This window comes from Silurus aristotelis, assembly GCF_946808225.1.
Source record: "Silurus aristotelis genome assembly, chromosome: 15".
Taxonomy (NCBI): domain Eukaryota; kingdom Metazoa; phylum Chordata; class Actinopteri; order Siluriformes; family Siluridae; genus Silurus; species Silurus aristotelis.
Genome location: NC_139588.1, coordinates 8,853,644 through 8,874,971, shown reverse-complemented (window position 1 = coordinate 8,874,971; position 21,328 = coordinate 8,853,644). Strand labels below are relative to the sequence as shown.

The 21,328-nt window shown below is 39.2% G+C and overlaps 1 protein-coding gene across 21 annotated transcripts in view; it reads right to left on the bottom strand.

Annotated features, from left to right (window-relative positions):
• Nucleotides 1–21,328, bottom strand: part of dab1a (DAB adaptor protein 1a) — a 389,113-nt gene that overhangs the window by 12,062 nt on the left and 355,723 nt on the right. For 5 of the 21 annotated variants that reach the window (XM_083563331.1, XM_083563328.1, XM_083563332.1 and 2 more), the window contains 9 exons: nt 20,994–21,113; nt 20,452–20,490; nt 18,798–18,860; nt 16,585–16,638; nt 12,634–12,696; nt 11,514–11,576; nt 11,317–11,413; nt 4,006–4,614; nt 1,060–1,184 (listed from right to left, as the gene is read on the bottom strand). In XM_083563331.1, coding sequence (XP_083419457.1) covers nt 1,060–1,184; nt 4,006–4,614; nt 11,317–11,413; nt 11,514–11,576; nt 12,634–12,696; nt 16,585–16,638; nt 18,798–18,860; nt 20,452–20,490; nt 20,994–21,113 — 1,233 coding nt within the window. The remainder of the gene's footprint in view (nt 1–1,059; nt 1,185–4,005; nt 4,615–11,316; nt 11,414–11,513; nt 11,577–12,633; nt 12,697–16,584; nt 16,639–18,797; nt 18,861–20,451; nt 20,491–20,993; nt 21,114–21,328) is intronic. The other 16 variants (XM_083563325.1, XM_083563323.1, XM_083563329.1 and 13 more) reach the window with 8 other exon arrangements.

The window sequence follows — 21,328 nt, the reverse complement described above, 5'->3', positions numbered from 1 at the left end:
TTTTGGATTTTGGTTGTGGGGATTTTTGTTCATTTAGCCACTAGCGTGTTAGTAAAGTCAAATAATTATGTATGGTGAGGAGACCTGGGGTGCAGTCTGCATTCCAATGTATCCCAAAGGTGTTTAATAAAGTTGAGGTCAGAGCTCTATAGCAGGTCACTCAAGATCTTCCATTCAAACTCAGTAAAGCATATCTTTATGGAGCTGGCTTTGTGTACAGGGGCATAGTCATGCTGGAACAGGTTTGGATCTCCTAGTTTAAGTGAAGGGAATGTTTAATGCAACCGCATCCTAAAACATCCTACACAATTGTGTGCCTTTAACTTTTTGGTAACAGTCTAAGAAGAGCCACATACGGGTCTAAAAGTCAGGTGTCCCAATACATTTGTCTCTGTAATGTGTCAGTATAAGCTGAACTAAATCCTCCTAAGAAATCAGAATCCAGACCTAAAACAGCATTTTAACTTTTACTTTTACAAACTTTAATTTGTATATTTAAAGAATTCAGACTCTTTACAGTTAATTATAATATGAAATGCTAAAAGATAATATATACCCTGCAGCCCTCTAAAATGTATTAGATTCTCTTTCTTGTGTATCATTTCATCACTACATTATAGTAGTATGTGATATATAATAGGAATCTAAATATGATTAATGAAGCCCTATTGGCCGTTCTATCAGCCTCAAGGACTAATTTGACACATTATTTGGCCGTCTGTGGCAAAAGTGCACATAATAAGAACGACCCAGCATCTCAGGAACGACCCAGGATTGCCTACATCCACAGTGATTCATCAACATGCCTCAGAAGAAGCAAAAGGTGCTTATTATGAAAAAATTTTTTTATATCATACCCTCTGTAAATAGAATGAAAAGGTGAAGATCTTCCATTAGAATAATGGTGCATGTTGGTTATGCAAACATCTGACCTTTAGGAACAGTAGATATGATTGATTGCATGTGTATGTGTAAATCTGGGGTAACATACAAACAAACAAAAATCTTTTTCATTTGGAACACTTTTGAAACAATGTGCCTATAGTAAGGTTTACTCACAGTGTCCTCCTCGCCGCTGCGACTCGGGCTGCCCTCTGCTTCCCCGAACGAATCATCAGTGGGTGGGTCGCTGGCATGCGACGATGCCTTAGATGGGGAGCTCTGGTGAGGTGCTGGTGTGGGCGCTGGGTAAAAGCACACAATAATATCATTTATAGTTGCAATAAATGATAACATTTGGATTTGGTTTATTATTAATACAATAGTTAAAATGACAGAAACAGTGTGTGTTGAGGGTATTTTTTATTATAATTATATGGATTTAAATTTGTGGCAAATGTATTGAACAAAACCTTTATTTTTTAAAGAAACAATTAATCAATGGGCAAGGAGAAAGAAGAAAAGCATTCTTTAACTGAAAACAGTGATCTCGGTGCCAGAGTTAGGTTTTTAAATATGAGAGACTACTTGTCATAGTGGGGCTTGACTGCACTTTACTGTCATTGGCTGTCTAGCAGTCAAGACTTAAGTAAATTTTTGAGTTATAATGTTCGTACTTTGTAATGGAAATTACTGTCTTACATAATTATTATATTAGTTTATAACTAATACGGTTATTACGGTTTTAGTCTCATTCAACTCATCATTGAATGTTAGAACCACTTAATAAACAGCATTCAGAAAGCTCTCCAAACGAGAGCGATGAAAACTTAAGAGCATAAACAGAAACTAGCACAGTGCATTTATAAACCATGATTTGCAAAAAGACAAAAACATTGTTAACAACGGACTTTGTTTATTTGGTTTTAGTTTCTGAAATTGTTCATCGTGTGTGTTTGTTTCTTGAAAAGTTAAAATACTTTTGCCACAAATGTAATTCCATATAATTACAAATCGACCAACTGAGTAGTTGCCTAGTCAATGTCTGTATGCTATATATATTCTGTATGTATCAATCGAATGGGCTCAGTTAAGCATCCGATTATGTTCATTGCCAAAAAAAACCCAAACAAACAAAAAAAAAATCAACAATCATTACAATTCAGCATCTGAGGTGACCTACACAATATTGTTAGCACTGGCGCTATCTGTCTCTCCTTTACCTACCTAAATAACATGACCTCACCTCTAATTAAAAAAAAAAAGCATATTAAAATAGCGTTTGCTAATCTGCTAGTTATAACCTGTTTTCTTGCATTCTGGATCCCAGGAGCTAACCCCACTGGCTAAGAGGGGGAACTAAAATTCTAGCTAAACATAAATACTGATTATTTACAGGTTTTACTATTTTAATTCTGATTAATTAATTTGGAAATTACAGTGTCAGGTCAATTCACACACTCACAGTTACAAAGCTTTTAATGAGATAAAGGTTTGCTTCTCTGGTTTTGATCTCTTGTACTGTTTATGGTTTATTTGTATTAGGATTGATGTTGTCTGCAACATAAAACACATAAAAAAGGGAACATAATATCTGTAGTTGCACATGTGCATGAAGATATTTAGAAGGAGAGGGTTTTGACGGAAAAAGTTAAAAAGGCACATTACAGACTGCAAACATCTATTATGCATGAAGCGTAGTTATAGCCTCTGACTTTCATGGTAATGGCAGGCATGACAGACATTTGCTTGATGAACGGTAATGGTTTAAGTGGATGCAGATCACAACTCTTTAATTATCTTAGCAGATTTATGCTGTCTGCTGGTCTAAATAGCTACAAACAAATTCGCAATTAATGAAAGATGAACTGCACTGCTTCCCCCTGTTTTTTCCTTTTATCATCACTATTAGTTTGGGAAACACTTGGTTCATTTGCTCATTTCATAAATCTGATCGGTAATTCTAACATGAACACAGACATTTTGGGTTAGAATCTGACATACTTTTTCACCACTTTTCATCCAAAAATAACACAGGGATTATAACGGTTAGAATAAATTTTTTTATCCACACTGACATCATCAGTGGCTCTCTGTGCAATAACAGCTCTCAACCTTGTATTAACCCAAACAACCCAAAAGGCCTGATGGTTCATGCTCGTTCATTGTCAGTTCCTAAATGAGTGTGACCCTCACACAGTGTGTGTGATTATTTGCATGAATAGCACAAGAGTGTTGCACTGTTTCACAGCAGTAATTAGCATAACAGGAATAGGAGGATCTAAATAGACCAGAACGCACAATGCATAGCTCTCCTGAGATTGGTAATAATTTCCCTACTTTGCAGCACTGCACAGATGGGGTTGTCTCTCTCTCTCCATATTCTCTTTCTTTCTCTGTCTCTCTCTCTCTAACCATCCCTCTTTATCTCTTTCCTTTTCATTATTGTCATTTTCATGCTCCATAAGGAGCTATATCACCAGTATGCCACCATACAGCTTCTAGGAGTGCAGCTGATGGACTCAACAAAACTTAAAGCAGTAGTTCAAGCTAATTTTCACTATCTGACTTTTGGTAAATGCTCAAATTTGACAAGGGTGTGATCTGGATCCGGAGTAGATCCCCAGCAGCCTAGATTGGATTGCCATGTGCACACTTATTCATACCTAATGGAAATTTGCCTTCGCATTTAGCACGTTTTGCACATGGGATGAACCTAAAGTAAAACCTCTTTTAACCTGCACAGCAACTCCACACAGACAGCAACCATAACTCAAGGTTGGAGGCAAGAGGATGGAGAGACAAGTAAATGTCTCAAACCTAATGCATTGTATTAAAGACATAAAATCTGAACATGTTCGAAGTAGAGTATTAACTGCTTTCTTAATTTGCTAGTGATAGACAGGAAAAAAAAAAATGTTTAGCTTTCCACCCCTATTTCTATACTTCTGGCCACTCATGGATGACATGGTTGATATTTGTTCTAAAGATCAACTTTCAAATGAGGTGATTTTGGGCCATAAATGAAAAAAGCAAGAGTGCTTGAAAACACAAATTACCAATATTGTGAACCAAAAAAAAAAATACTAAATAGGCTATGTTTGTGTTAACATGCATTCAACTCACGTGAATTGGTGGAGGGTGTGGTGGAGGTGACAGGCGTCAGGTTCATTTGGGAGATGTCAAAGTCATCACAGTCATCATTGTCCTGTGCCAGTCCCACCCGGCTGAAGTAGCTCGTAAAAGCATCTGTGGTGCATATCAGACTCGGCTGCTCGCTTTTACGTGTACCTGCAGGAGGAGGCTTGGCCATCTGGAAGTCCTTGAACATCTCCTTGCTCATCTTGGTCTGTCCAGGCAATAAGTGCTCTCCATGTTGCGGGCTAGAGGCCGTAGAAGCTAAGGTGCCTGCAGTTGGCGTACCTGGGGAAGGACCAGCAGGGGGACATGCTGCTGCCATGGCCATGGGTGCCAGTGCCTGAAACATGGCAGCTGGGAGTGGTCCTATGGTCTGTGCAGGCACAAAGGCAGCAGGTGAGAAGTGGGCTCCGGCCATAGCTGCCCACTGCTGCTGCGTAGCAGGAAAGAGGTTGGCCTGGCCCCATATGAGCGGCTGCCCACCAGGCAACACCTGAGCCATGGGAACTGGTGACTGAACTCCGAATGCCAGCGGGGCCTGGGCTGCAAATTGCTGCTGTGCCCAGCCCGGGGGCACTGCTCCCATCGTCACATAACCTAAAGAAAGGGCAAACAGAAAGAGAAGGACAAGAAGAGAAGGATACAGTCATGAGTCATAATTATAATTACAATAAGCAATATCAGTATCATATGAGGTATGTAGGACCACTGGTTACATTAATACTAACACTTATTAACTAAAAAGTGTTAACAAGTATACTATAGGACATAGAAAACACTGTAATAAGTGTAACATATGACCATTACTATTAAATAATCCATTGCTCTATTAGTTTTCTCCACCATTCAGGCTAAAGAGGCTTGGAGTGAGGTCATGAACCTTCAAAGAAGATGACCTAGTTCTCCTTTGTGAATGGGTCTTTAAAGCTCAGATGAAGTACTATAATTACTGCTCACAATGCGTCCAGCTCTAATGATCAGCTCTCTTTACAGAAGGCCATTATAAAATCTGACTCACACCATGCGAGCCCTTATTTTATTATGCATCTCCTTCTTCAGCACCACATGAAACACCTTACACCTTTAGTTCATATTATATTACGTGCAGCACAGGAAGATAGCAGGATTGGATTATAAAGAAATTACTTATTGTTGATGTGAAGAAAAACAAAATCTTATCCTCCCATCAAAATGCAACTTACGCAATATACTACACTCACCATAAAATTGATGAGAAACACGTTTACACCTGTAGTATCTAACCAGCCCACAATGCAAGAAAAAAAGTCATGCATATATAAGTCAAGAGCTTATGTTAATGACACATCAAGCATCAGAATAAAGAAAAGTTGTGATCTATATGACTGCAATCACAACCAATTTGCTGGTGTCAAGTGGGGTGGTTTAAGAATTTTTATACCTGCCGACCCTCTGTGATTTTCACACACAACTAGACAACAACTAGAGTTCACATGACTACACAACATTGGACCTTCATGACAACACAGGTAAGCATATATTTCATCATTTGTAAATGCAAATTTTAACAAATGACTGCTATAAGAAAGGCGGCAGTTTTATGTTGAAGAAGTTCAAGTTTAATGATATAAATGAGACATTTGAAGTTTTTTATTGCCATGGTTTGGGTCCACCTGTCCACTTTTAGGGATGTCACGACAATTCAGTTTGAAGTTATTCTGACTATCACCTTTATCCTATAATGGAACCTTTCTATTTTCATGGAAGCGCACAGAGGCTCTGTATATACTACATGAGTACACAAATAAAATAAATCACATGCTATGGCCTGCTAGTGAACAGATCTTAAACATGCTTCCAAAGCAGTTCTGACCCGTCAAGCATTAACTTCTTCAGCAATTTGCGCTACACTAACTGGTCTGTTGCATCAGACCACACGGGTCAGCCATGACCCTGTCGCTGGTTTACCACTGTTCCCTTCTTAAAGCACTTTTGATGGATACTGACCACTGTAGACAGGGAACACGCCACAAGAGCTGCAATTATGGAGATGCTCTGACACAATAGTCCAGCCATCACAATTTGGCCCTCATCAAACTCACTCAATCACTCAAATCCCATTTTTCCTGCTTCTAACTAGGGCTGAAACAATTCCTCAAGGAAATCGAGTAATTCAAATACAAAAAAAGCATCGAGGTTAATTATTTTCATTTAGTTCATTTAATTACACATGGAGCACTGTTTCACGGAACATTATTACTGACACACCACCTGCTAAACTCTGGACAGCTTCGGGGTCTCATTTATAAATGTGGCGTACTCACAAAATGGGGCTAGAAACGTGCGTACGCCACTTTTCAGTCAAAGGTTCTGCATGCTATCAGTACCGCCAATTCCCCTTCTCACCTTCTGTGTTTCCATGTTGTATGCATATTTTTAAAAAAATTGGTGTAAAAAAAAAAAAAAATCTTAAAAGGAAACAAAAAGGTTACTGGTTCATTTTAAGAGACCTGTCTTATTTTTTCCTGCATATGTAGTATTGCTTATAGTGAAGAAAAAGTACATCTCATCCGATCACTCGATTATTTCGATAGACTAATCGGTAAAATACTCGATCACTAAAATAATCGATAGCTGCAGCCCTACTTCTAACACGTCAACTTTAAGGACAAAATGTTCTCTTGCTGCCTAATATATCCTGCCCAACAACAGATGTCATGATAAAGAGATAATCATTGTTATTCAATCACCGGTCATAATGTTATAATGTCATAATGTTATGCCTGATCGGTGTATGATGGCTATTTATTTCATTTGACACCTGTTTGCATATACATAGGGGCATACATTTATTCTTATTTTATTTTGAGATAATTTGCTCCTGAATGATGTAATCGGAGAACACGTATTGCACTAACCTACAGCAACAAATACAAAAGAAGCCTGCAACACAAAGGCCCTGATACCAAGCAAGTGTATTTCTTTAGTCTTTTTATAAACCACATACAACTTTGAGATTTTTGAACATCCTTTTTTATATCTCTACCCAAAACCCTAAGGACAAACCAGAAAAAGAAATTCATATTTTGATATAACAACACTTCCTTCTGGCTAATAAAAAAATGCTCTGTTTTGCACTGGAGGCAGGAACCACAACTTTTGAAGTTTATTTGATTATTAGTGATATCCTTTTCCACAACAATTAACAGAGAAAATTGTAAAAATTAACACACAGCTGTAGCTATGGTTTGAATGAAATACTTAAACTGGACATATCTTTTAAAATAAGCTTGCATACCTGAACAGGAGTGAAAAATGTAATCTGGCAAGGGTGGAGATGGACGTGTGTTGATTAGTGAGGAGAGTGTGCTGAGAAGATGGAGGGAGTATATTTGAGCAGTTGATAAATAGGATTAAGAGGATGAAGAGTGGAAAGTCATAGGACCAGATGACATACCGGTAGATGCAAGGAGATGTTTAGAAGAGAGACAGCTGAGTTTTTAACCAGATTGTTTAACAATATTTTGAAAGGTGAGAGGATGCCTGAGTTAAAGAGTATAAAGTTGATCAGTCAGACCATGAAGTAATGGGAAAGAGTAGTGGATGCCAGGCTGTGAGAAGAGGTGAAATCTGTGGACAACGGTATCGTTTCATGCCGAGGAAAAGCACCACAGACACATTATTTGCTTTGAGAATGTTGATGGAGAAGTATAGAGAAGGTCAGAAGGAGTTGCATTGTGTGTTTGTGGATTTAGAGAAAGCGAACGTCAGTATGCCGAGAGAGGAGTTGTGGTATTGTATGAGGAAGTCAGGTGTGTCAGAAGTATGTGAGGGTGGTGAAGGACATTTATGAGGACAGTGTGACAGCAGTAAAGTATGCAGTAGGAACGACAGACTCGTTCAAGGTGGAGGTTGGACTGCATCAAGGATCGGCTCTGAGACCGTTCCTATTTGCAGTGGTGATGGACAGATTGACGGACAAGGTCAGGCAGGAGTCTCCATAGACTATGTTGTTTGCAGATGATATTGTGATTTGTGGTGAGAGTAGGGAGCAGGTTGAGAAGAGCCTGGAGAGGTAGAGGTACGCGCTGGAGAGAAGGGGAATGAAAGTCATTAGGAGTAAGACAGAGTACATGTGTGTGAATGAGAGGGAGGGCAGTGGAGTGGTGCGGTTGCAGGGAGAAGATGTGGAGACGGTGGAGGAGTTCAGGTACCTGGGGTCAACAGTGCAAAGTAATGGAGAGTGTGTTAGTGAAGTGAAGAAAAGAGTGCAGGCAGGGTGGAGTGGGTGGAGAAGAGTGGCAGGAGTGATTTGTGATAAAAGGGTATCTATAAGAGTGAAAGGGAAAGTTTATAAGAGTGTAGAGACCTGCGATGTTGTATGGTTTAGAGATAGTAGCATTGACTAAAAGATAGGTGGTGGATCTGGAGGTAGCAGAGCTCAAGATGTTAGGATTTTCATTGGGAGTGACAATGATGGACAGGATTAGAGTTGATATGGGACACGATATGAGTTCATTAGAGGGATATGGATGTTTTGTGGACAAAGTGAGAGGAGGAAAAGAGGAAAGACAAAAAGGAGGTTCATGGATGTTGTGAGAGAGGACATGCAAGTAGTTGGTTTAAAAGAGGCAGATAGTATGGAGACGGATAATCCGCTGTGGCGACCCCTAATGGGAGCAGCCGAAAGAAGAAGAGGTCATAGAAGAATGGGCAGCAAGGTTTGTGCTGAGCTCAGCAAGCTTAAAGACAAGATGGGAGTGAGTCCTAAAGACAGATGTAGTTGTTTGCTTCCAGATGTATTAATCATACAATGTTTAGTGTCTTAGAACAAGTCAATCTGGCTGCAGCAGCTGTCTCAGATGGAGTAGGTAGAGATGACAAGCCATTTGTGGCACAAGCTTGATGTGGAGTTTCCCAAAAAAGAAAGCCCTATAGCAAGAAAAGAAATTGTAACACCAGTAATGAGACCAAATTAACATTTGGACAATGTCTGTCACATCTTGACATCGTAGCCAGAGATGTTGTTATTATCAAATATGAGCATTAATATGATGATGATAAAGATATTGCAGAAGACATGTCATTTCTGAAGATATAACAAGAACCATAAAAAGAAAAAGAACTTTTATTTGTATGCTCAAAAAATGAAAGCAAAGTCTAAGATACTAAAGCTTGTGTTCTGATAATATTATTATTTTTATTTTTTTTTGCCAGAGCATCTGCCGAGACTGACAGCCTAAGAATGGCACAGTGTGACACTTTTATATTAGTATACAATATGATTCCATTTATCTGAGGTAGTGGTGACTTGGGATGAATGTGTGGTTTTATTTGATCCCCTTTTCTGTTATTTCCTAAAGAAATCATCTTGTAGACAGTGCCTACTTTGCCAGATTAACACATTCCTAACACATTTTCTGATGTACTTATAAGGTTATATCTTTTTTTAAATCCTTATTAAACATCATAGTTAGTGATGTCCTAAGCTGACCTTAACTAGAATAAGTTAATTACGAGCAAACGAAAGCGTTATGTGCATTACTGAGAAACTCATGAGCACTTCAGGCTCTGTGTTAATGAATATGACCTTTCTTTTTCTTATACATTTCTAATAAAACTCTAAGCCACACTCGCATTATATCTGTGTATCTCATCAGAAATCGAGATTCCACAAATTTTGCTCAGTTTTTCCAATCTTTAACGATCCAGTGTTGTTGAGTCTGTTTCCATTGCATCTTTAGCTTTCTTGTCTTCAATGACGGAAGTAGAACCCATGTGGTCTGCTGCTTTTATAGCTCATCTGCCTTCAGCGTGATGTGCATTCTGAGATGTTCTGAGATGCTCACAATAGTTGTACAAAGTGGTTGTCTGAGATACTGCAACCCTTCTGTCAGCATAAACAAGGTCGACAATTCTCCATTGAGCTCTCTCATCAAAAATGTGTTTTTCTGTCTGTAAAACTGGATTCTAAAGTAATCTCGATAGACCGTTGTGCATGAAAATCCCAAGTGTATGAAAATATCAGGTGCATGAAAATCCCCAAAGACTTAAACCATCCCGTCTGGAACCAACAATCATGCCAGGGTTAAAAACATTGCCATTTTGATGGTTGATGTGAGCATTACCTAAAGCTGATGGCCCGTATCTGCATGATTTTATGCACTGTACTTCCACCATGTGATTCACTGATGAGAATAATTGTGTGTATATTTAAGTGTAAAAGAGTGTGTGTATGTGTATGTATGTATAGAGTTCCGATATGGCTCAAATTCAATGGATTAAGGATGACACCCCTGCTCTTGGATTGAACACTCATCATGTCTCATTCTTTTTATTTTAATAGCAACAAATTTGTTGATTATACTATGTTTGTTTTGTGATATCATATAATATATATATTTTTTGACAACTGACAGACATGCAAAAACATGCATTCCACAAGTTAACAGTAGGATTTTTTGTTATGGTTGAAATGGTTTAGTTAGGAGTTGAACAATGCAGCCTAAATCTTTGGAAAGATTTTGGAGTGTGCTTGTGAAGATTTGTGATTATTCAGCCACAAGGGTGTTAGAAAATTCAGGCACTGATGTAGTGTGAGGACTCCTGGGGTGCAGTCAGCATTCCAATTCATCCCAAAGCTGTTCAATAGAGTTAAGGTCAGATCTCTAGCAGACCACTTACGATTTTCCATTCCAACCCAGGTAAAGCATACCTTGGCGCAGGCTTTGTGCACATTGTCATGCTGGAACAGGATTGGGTCTCCTAGTTCAAGTGAAGGGAACATTTTATGCTACCACAACTAAAGACAATTGAACTTTGTAGTAACAGTTTGTGGAAAAACCACTTATGGCTGGAAAAGTCACCCAATATGCCCTTCATATAGTGTATACACACACACACACACACACACACACACACACACACACACACACACACACACACACACACACACACACACACAGGCACACACACACACAGGCACACACACACACACACACACACACACACACACACACACACACACACACACACACACACACACACAGGCACAGCCATAAAAATCCTAGAAGTCACTCCTATGCTTAGTTCTTTATGACTGCACTAAAGAAACTATCCGAAGGGACTCGACTCAGACACAATCACAGGCGCACTGGACTGAAGCTACACTGGGTAGTAAATGTAGCCCTTGTAAAGCATTTGCCATGTAATTCACTATACAGGCGGGGAATGAGAGCGTTCATATTCTACAGCAAGAGGAACTAACACTTCATTTAGTCTGTCAGTCTCTCCATCTCACACATAAATAGTTAAACTGACCTGAGGGCACAGAGGCAGGGTTGAATGCAGCGAACAGTTCAGAGGGCGGCTGGTGGAGCAGCGTGGGGTCTAGAGCGGTAGCTGGAGAGGCAGGTGTCTGAAAGCAAACACAAACACAGCGTGTACATATGCAGATTATATAAGTGGGGAAAATTGAGCACTAGTGTGTGCGCGTGTGTCTGCATGTGTGCACTCACTGAGGGAGAGGTGATATCAGGTGGAGTAGACATGTCTCCAAAAAGCTCTAATTGGTGGATATTCTGTAGTAAACAGAGAAAATATGACACACAGTAAAATCTTTGTTCGGGCTCACAGTCACTTTTCTCCTCCATTCGATTGACACCTACCTCCGGGTTAACAGCTGGCATGAGCGTACATACGTGCCCAGTGGCAGCAGGGTGTGAATGTTAACAGATTGTTGAATGGATTATGATGACGAAGATGAAACGAGGTTATGACTTATACCCACCATGTGCTGACACGATCACAGGGAATGAAAACTCCTCATATATTCTTTAACAATGTATGTTTAAAGCTTTGGCCTGATCCATTTAGTAAAAGTAATCCGAGATTTTGCAAATACGCATTTAGAGTTACATTTTCTTTATCAGCTATTTCATGTATTAAAAAAAGATATTGAATACAATCAAAGAACTTGGGTTAGTGTGTATTTATAGCCTGTGCAGATTTGCGAGAGAACAAATGTGCCTCTGAATTTACATGCACAGTAGGTTGACACATATGCACACACACACACACACACACACACACACACGCACGCACACACACAATCTCCCTATGATGTGTTTGACCTTTCAGCTCACACTAGGTGTCCCATGAGGCTCCACACTGAGAATGGCAAAGACATTTATTTCGTTTTATTTTACTGGCTGAGTTGGTATGGAAAATATCTGGGCCTGAGGAGGGTTTTATTCAATGCGAACAAGAAGGGGTCACTAATGAAGAGTCAGGCATCTGATTCAGGAGGAATAGAAAAGGGCATACTTGGGTTATTACTGGACCTTTAAGTCATTTCAGGTCAAGGGCACTTCAAGACACACACACACACACACACACACACACACACACACACACACACACACACGGCAGGCCGCTAACACTTATGAAAGGTAGTGTGACGTTCAATTTAAATCAGCTATAAAGCTATAGAGCAACGAGGCAATAGATTAAATAAGGGTTGTGTATGAATCACGTTCATTTTGTCATTTCAAAAGAGCATGACTGATCCATCCATCATACACATGCGCTGAAGCTGAGCCTTTTTGTACTAATTATGTTTACCAGTGTGTACCTTACCTGAGGGAACAACTCTAGCTCAGAATCCAGATCCAGCAGTTTGGTCTGGCCATTATGTTCACTCTGAAATAGCAGCATGAGGTTAGATGGAACATGGGATGAGATGGTAAAAACATTTATACTCATTCACACAGTCAAACACACACACACACACACAGTTGGGAAAATGTGATCATTTGGAATAGAATGAGGTTGTGGTTGTCAAAAATAAATGCTATAGATGACAATGGGCTGGGAAAAAGACTTCACCTGTGTAACTCGGGTCATAGGCCATGAAACCTGTGCCCCATCCTCTACACTACTTCACACCTCAATCATAAACTCTGCATGCTCCAATCTTACTTTGCTTTTAACCATCTGAATAGCTGTTTATAATGTGAAGTTCATTTTCATTCAGACCTAACCCCAGCTCAGTCACAAGCGCAGGGGCAGTGGGAGGAAAAGCAAACAGATCGGTTATCTTTCTCTGGGTCGCCAGAAGGGCTTTAATGGGAAAGTAATGTGCTCGTATAGGCCTCCCTAAAGAGTACGAGCTGGAGAAGAGCAGGGGACCATGAACAACATCTGCTATGATCTCACATCCTGCATCGCTTTAAAACGCATTTAAATTACAGAAGGACAAGAGAAGAAAAGCGAGGCGCAGGGTAGAGGAGGAGTGATAAATCCATCATTACTTATATCTTTAACTGACAGTGCGAGCGTACACGATCAAACACACACTCATGCATTCATGCAGTTAAATAAAAAAACTAAACAAATTTATGATGAAGCATACTCCGGATTGGTCAACAGGGCTAGACCAAAGAATTTTAAGCCAAAAGGATGATTTGCTCAAAGACCTGTTTGCTTTAGCGCTATAGCATTTAGCATTGGAAGACAGACGGATTGTGGCAGGTAGAGGTAGCTAATAAAAACCTCCTAGGAGAGAGATAAGAGCTGGCTGTAATGAAAAAGCAACAGGAGCCAGCCTGCTGCCACCAAATGTCATTTCACTCCTACTAATGCTGAAAGCATGGACAGAGGAGGAGAGAAAAAAGAACATTCTGCTCATGAGGTCTAGGATGTCTGAGAGCACTAGTAAAATTGTGAAAATGTAAAGTTTTTACATTACAAATTTTATTATTGACAACAAATCTTTAAAATAATTACATGAAATTCTGAGTTTATTAGTTTTAGGGTTTAACGGCAGTGTGTAATCTATGTTAGATTAAACCTACTGGAGATCCACCCGAACGCAAGCTTCTAATAAAAAAAATATTATATAAGAGGGAAACCGTGCCTTTTGTACAAAGCAATTAACATGCTTAATATCATACACTGGAATAGGCATTAATCTTTTACATATTAAATATAACTTTTTTGTTTTAAATATGAAAAAATTCTGAAAACGTGCTTAATTTTTTTTTTAGTTTTAAGACATGAACGTGATCTAGACACTTGGACCATAATGTATATCAGACAGAAACTTAAAGCCTTCTGTAATAAATCTAGCGTTTACTAACTTGTAATGAACTTTCATGCTCATTAATGTTCAATCTCTACAACAGCAAGGAGACACAATTTACAAGCAATAATGGTCTGCAGTCTTCAGTTCAATTTCAAACTTTCTTGTTTTTTCCAGACTCAATAAAATAAATAGGTTTTTTGATCAGAAATCGTTGTAACGTTAAGGGGAAATTATATGGATCTTTTTGGGGGAAAGAATGAATCCAGATTTCCATATAAAACCATGTCGTAAGATATAAATCGTAGATGATTGCTCTTTCTACCTTAACAAAGGAAAGGTTAAACTAAGGTATGTTAGCTAAATTTATTCAGTCTATTAAATTCAAATTTTATTACAGTATAACTGGTATAAGGGTCAATGTGTAAGGTTCAGGAATTCAAAAGCTACAGTGCCTCCATTATAATTAAATAATATGAAAGAAGTCGAACTATACTTATAGAAGAAAACATTTGTGTCTTTATAATTTCTTTTTCTTAAAGTTTCTATTGTTTAAGCGCTGGGGTCCCTGGTTGGAGCACCTTTGTTCTATGAAACGGGACACAAAGCATGTAGAACAACTTATGTGAGTTGTTTTTACTACCTGCATGGGTGATGGTGAACCTTTTGTTCATTAGTGTTTACTAGACCCTAGACCCAGTAGCTCAGGTAGACCACAGTAATATGAGCGATGATGTCATCTATCCATCGTTTACACTCTCTGAGGTATCACAGTAGAAGACTCATATAGTCAACTCATTCAACAGAGAAGTGTGTATAATCGAATGTCTACCAAGCAAAAATAGCTGTACTACTGTAATTAAGCGAACGTATAACGCTGATTCCATTCACCTAATTCCACAACATAAATGGTCTCCGTGGTAACCGTTAGCTGACTCATTCTCATTGGTTTTAGTTTCCTCATCTGTAAGGGAACGCATGCTGGGTCGTATCCTGATGCAACCTAATCCTGCACAAAGCTCTTGATACTTTCAATCGCATCCATCCATGCGTTAAATTTCCCCTACAATCCTTTCGCACACTTCTCAATCTTTATCAATACAAAGCACCTATCAATAACTGTCTCGCAGGAGATGCTAATTATCCACGTGTTTTTGCATTCACTTAATTAAAGCTGTCTGGCTAATCTCCGGCGCAATGACTGATCGCGAAAGTGTGCACACAGGATGGAGTTAAGCGCCATAGCTGAGAAACAGTGCAAAAAAAAGAGAGAGCAGAGCAAAGAAAGAGAAGGCTAAGAGACTGATAGAGAGAGAGACTGATAGAGAGAGAGAGAGAGAGAGAGAGAGAGAGAGAGAGAGAGAGAGAGAGAGAGAGAGAGAGAGAGAGAGAAAGAGAGAGAGAGAGAGAGAGAGAGAGAGAGAGAGAGAGAGAGAGAGAGAGAGAGAGAGAGAGAGAGAGAGAGAGAGAGAGAGAGAGAGAGAGAGAGAGAGAGAGAGAGAGAGAGAGAGGTGATGTGGGTTTTTCTCATAGTACAGGAGATATTTTATTGATAGAAGCTTGGCAGCTTGGAGGAGCCTTGGAATGCACATTTGATAGTTCATGATAAAATAAAGAGCAGAAGGAGCAGAAAGAAAGGTGGGATGAATAAAATAAAAGGAGGAACAAATCATGGAATGAAAACAGGGAGAAAGAATAACACAACAGCTTTGGAGAAGGTTTAAGAGAATGACATGGTAAGGATTTGAGAAAAGGCGTAACACTGAAATCCATAAGCAGACACTTTGGATTAGCTGGTGGGAAAAGGCTAGAAAAAAAATTGAGTAGGAATGAGAGAATGAGTGAATTCTCAATAAGAGGGGGTACTGAAATGAACAAAAGCTAGCACTGAATTAACAGAGCAGCCATAACACTTGAGGCTGTTAAGCCATAATCTACCCAACAAATGTAATAGCCATATCATGACCAAAGCATGACTTTATCAGAGACACCGAGATGAACCGGGTCCCATCTAAAGCTACAGACCCTAAATAAATGAGAACAGCAGTCTGACCTTGCCTTAGCGCTTGTCTTCTCAGGCAGTCAACAAACAGCATGTAAAACCCAGAGCCAGGCTCATTCCGATTAGCTCATGCATGATTCTTACGCAGTCATGGTGCGGCACCTCCGAGACTTGGCACTGAGCACACCGTCACTATGCATGGAGTGAAAGCAAGCAAACAGCATGCAAGCACAAAAAAAACCCACGCAAGCTCTTATTATGATGCACACTGCAAGGACGTACATATACTGAAAAATAATCATCACGCACACACAACATGCAGGACACACACATCATCCAGAAAACAACAAATATGATGAACTCATATAAACAGCATTATTGAAGCCTGTGGATTTCAAGGCTTGCAAGAAAGTTGACAGGCAAAAACACACACACACACACACACACACACACACACACACACACACACACACACACACACACACACACACACAGCTCCACTCACTGGATGTCGCTTTGGGACGTCATACACTCCCTCCTTTTGTTGGCTGGTAGGGACCTGGGGTGGGCGGTGAGTCCAGCCGAACACACGAGCACAGCACAAGTTACATCACTTTACATTTTCAGAAAAGTGTAAAAAAATAAAAGGGTGTTTGTGTGTGTTTTAGTCTATTGAAGATGAATATATTTAGAAAAATCTAACTTATGTAACCCTTCCGAAGCTATTCTGTTCGCTGTCAAAAATTTTATTTCCATCAAATGTGCATTCTCAAGCAAATTCGCTGACCAGTCATTGACCCACACTGTTGCTTGCTTGATTATTTATGCATGTAAGTATGTTTGCATGCATGCGTGTGTGTGTGTGTGTGTGTGTGTGTGTGTGTGTGTGTGTGTGTGTGTGTGTGTGTGTGTGTGTGTCCAGGACCTTTCCCCTCTCTTTAATTTGCCATTGTTCTTAATGCTCCTCTGCCTGTCTGGTTGATTGCAGCCCAGTAGGTTTTCACTCAGAATGCTCGTTTCTGAAATTATCATTATTATTATTTCCCCCCTGCCATCGCTTTCATTTAAAGATCAAAAGCAGATGGCAGTGATTAATCACTCGCTCCGGCTTTCATTAGTCGAGCGGGAGGAGATACAGATGCTCGCCGCTTACTCGGGCGGCAGAATACGTCTCTGCTTTCAGTTTAGGTCAGTTAACAGTTATCCACCCTGGTAGAAACAATATTTATATCTGATCAAGATGCAATTTTTATAAGTTGGCTTTGATTTTTTATTTTTTTTACTCTCGTTATTGGATTCAGACATTTTACGCACAATGCTATTTGACTGTCCACTGACCGATCTGTAGTGCTAAAGAGCACTGCAGCAGCTCTTTACTCCTCTAACTGTTTATTTAATCTGTACTTTTCACTCAAACTGATGAGCCCAAAAGTTCAATATTGGATTCCTTAATTATATAGTAGTAATATAATAATCTATTTTTTTTTAAAGAAAAACTTTCTTTTGTTTTCTTGTCTTTAGGAGCTCACTTGATACAGAAATAATGATAATGCAGCCTCCACCAAAAATAATTGATCACTAGAATCACTAATCACATGACAGATTATTCCGTTTAAACATATTTAATGCATTTCAGGGTGGACGTTTTCTTTAACACTAGGGAGTACAGTCATCAGACCCAATTCCAAATCCTGAGATCCTAAATAATACATTATATTCTACATATATAATGTAGCTTTCAGTGTTTTCCTAGTTGAAGCTTAGCCTCCATCACAAACGAATGTCTCCAAAAATGAACTACTCGATTTTCCCCCTAATGTCTTCCCATCAGCAAACACAAGAAATGATGTGCACGCTGATCAGATTTGACCTGGCCGATATCGTATGTTTGATGTTGCGGGTGATCAGCCCACAGCTCTTTATGCTTCCGACAGTGTGCAGATGTCTCTTTAATGCTGATTGCTGAAGCAGCGCCAAGGACAGAGCTTTATAGTCTAAATTAGAGCATAGCAATTCGTAAAAAATAAATAAATAATATATATATATATATATATATATATATATATATATATATATATATATATATATATATATATATATATATATATATAAAAATATGTAATGGGCAGCTCTGGACATTTTCCTTATCTCTGTCTTACACAAAACTAAGCAGACGCTAAATGAACCACTTCTTGTTGTCTAGGAGCAGCGCCCAGGTTTGTTTTAAGCCCGAGTAAATTTGGTGCCGTCTCAAATCACGTGTTACACTGACACCACAGGTGATGAGACACAACGGACCCTGAGGGGAGAGCACCTGCTGTTGTCACGGTCACGGTGTTAAACGCACAGAATGTAAATCATCGACATTGCTGTCACGGTGAATTAGCGTGGCGTAGCATAGCATTTCGTTCTGTCTCTTCTGTCTAATTTGCAGGTGGGACATTGGCAGCTACACAGAAAAGTGTCAGTAACTCTTCCGTCAAAGACTCCGTCGATTCATGTAATGGTCTTGTCCTGAGAACAATCGGGATATTCGTCCTAGTTTAATGATGTCACAGCCTTAAAAAAATGTCCTATGAAATAATTTAGAACCATTTCTGATGGAGGCTAAACTGTTTGCGAAAGGTTTTCGAAGTAAATCAAATTCTGAAAGAAATAAAAAAATAAAAATAAATCACACCTGACTATTTAAGTCTATTATAGGGAGTGGCAATGTACCTGATAAATGCTCTCCTCTGATTGGTCACGGATGGACTCGTGTCCCGCCTCAAATACAATGTACTACAACATCAGCAGCAAAGGCGAGATCGAAGTGTGAAGGAGAACAGGAACAGGAAGAAGGAGGGGAAAAGGAAAGGGAGTGGAAAAATTAGAGAATATGCAGCAGAATGTTTAGAAAGGAAAAGAAAAAACAGAAAACCAGCCACCATGACCTTGTAAAGCACCTAATCCTTATAACCCTTTTGGATATTAAAATCCTAGATGATGCTTTGGTCATGCTTCCTGCCACATATTCATATACTCAAAGTATTAAAAAAATTCCTGAAAGTATACTTTGTATAATATATACATGGAAACTTGAACAACGTGGTGTTAATCGAGTTATAGTAGACGAGATCTTATGTGTTCTTTAGTGAAGTGTTCACTTGTACATGTGTAATTTTCCAGCAATTCCTGTACAACTTGTGTTTTCTACAAGCAGGACGATGCAGTGTATTTCCCCACATTCAGCAGAAATAAATCACAGGTGCAGGATCCTCTCAGGCTTTTTTTTTGCAGCCAATATTCATGTATTTTTTAATGAGCCACGTGCTGTAAATATAAGCGCTAGTGATGCAGAAACAAGGCCTGCTCGTAACAAAGGGTCGGTAAAATCCTCTCGGGGCGTTGGGTGCTGGGGTTTATCGGCTTGCGAATAAGAAGGCCACATAGCTCATACATGCCAAACAGCAGGCCCACTTCTGTGATCTTTTCCTCCATGATGCAGGAACCATACAGAGACGCTGTACCATTACCAGTGTGCAGCGTTCTACCTAATCGCATACTCCACTCTGTTTGATGCACTGCGGTTTCAGGTAATAGTGCAATCTCTATCATTATGTAGTCACTATTCTAAACCTAGTTGCCGATTAGTTTTCGACTTATTCACTGCTCACTGGAAGCCTGCTAATGTACACAATGCCTGCTTCATCAGAGCTGACAATTCCAGCAGTGAAAACTATTGTGTATGTAATAGGCGATTTTTCTAAAGATATTTTGCATTTTTATTTATTTTTTTTTTTAAAGATTACTGTAATTAGCCTAGAATTTCAGCTCACGCCACGCCAAGGGCTACGCCACAGATAAACGCAGCACAATGACTTCTTATTCAAAACTTCACTGCCCACATGTGATGTTAGGAAATGATCTAATCTGAAAAAACGAAACCTATTCAAAGAATAAACAATACAATACAATACAATACAATACAAATACAACACATCAGCTCACACATACACTCATACACACAAAGCCCAGGATGACACGTGTTAAAGCTGTCTGTTTTCAGTAAGAGCTAGGAAACCTTTCAGGTCTGGGGTTCTGCCTGTTTATATTCTCAACACCAGACCCTTCTCACATTGACAAAAAAAGGGGTGTGTGGGTGGGAACCGAAAATTGATGAGTCACCATGGATTTATGCACACGTAACAATGAAATAACAAGACCTATTATTTCAGGCTTTGTGAAAAGAGAATGGAGAATGAAGGGAAGATATTTATTTATACAAGAACGATTAAAAGCATATTAAAGTGTGGGAACCCAGCAGGCAGACTAATTGGACAGGGTACATTTAAGCAGACGCTATGATTAGCGAGTGAACACGCAGCGTTACCTGGTACACCGGATCCTCCACGTCTTCTTCCAGAATGGTCTTTAGGAGTGATTGGCATTAGAGAGAGAAAATTTGCAAATTGGCAAAGGAAAGGTGAGAAAGAACGAGGGCAGAAGAGGAGGAGAGAAATGAGAGGCAGAGCATAATTATTGTGATTGACAAAAAGAAAAGCATCAGATGTCTCTAATAAATTACAAATTTTTAAAATATATATGTAACATGCAAATCTCCATCTCAGAATGAAATGCTTAGAATAAAGCTGCCTTATTAATCTTAATTTCTAATAGATTCTATCCATTTCTATGATACTGGGTGGGTAATGTTTGAGCGTAAGAATGTGTGTAGTGGGATTCAGTGTATGGCACCTGGTAAACAGTTTGTTCACAGTGCGAAATCTCCATCTCCGAATGCTTAGAATAGAGCTTCCTTATGAATCTTATTTTCTAATAGATTCTATCCATTTATTTACATGACTTTCTATGATACTGGGTGGGTAATGTATAAGCGTAAGAATATATGTAGTGGGTTTTAGTGTATGGCACCTGGTAAACAGCTTGTTCACACTGCTTGTCTTTTTGAGCCTTTTTCTCAATCTCTTCCCTCTGCTTGATCTCATAGATCAGCTGGAAAAGGTCACGGAGGTCGAGGATCACAGGCTCAGCCTGAGGATTGAGTGAGAGTTAGAGAGAGAAAAAGATCAGTGCAGAAAACTGGATTAATTTAGTTCCATCCTCATATCATTACATACACTGTCACCTTATTAATTTTTTATTACGTTGAACCTGTTTTTTAACTCCCAAGGGAATCATTTCATTATTTATTTTTTTTTTTTTTACATTTGAATGCTTACTGGAGTGCCAGTGAATTGCATGTGCAT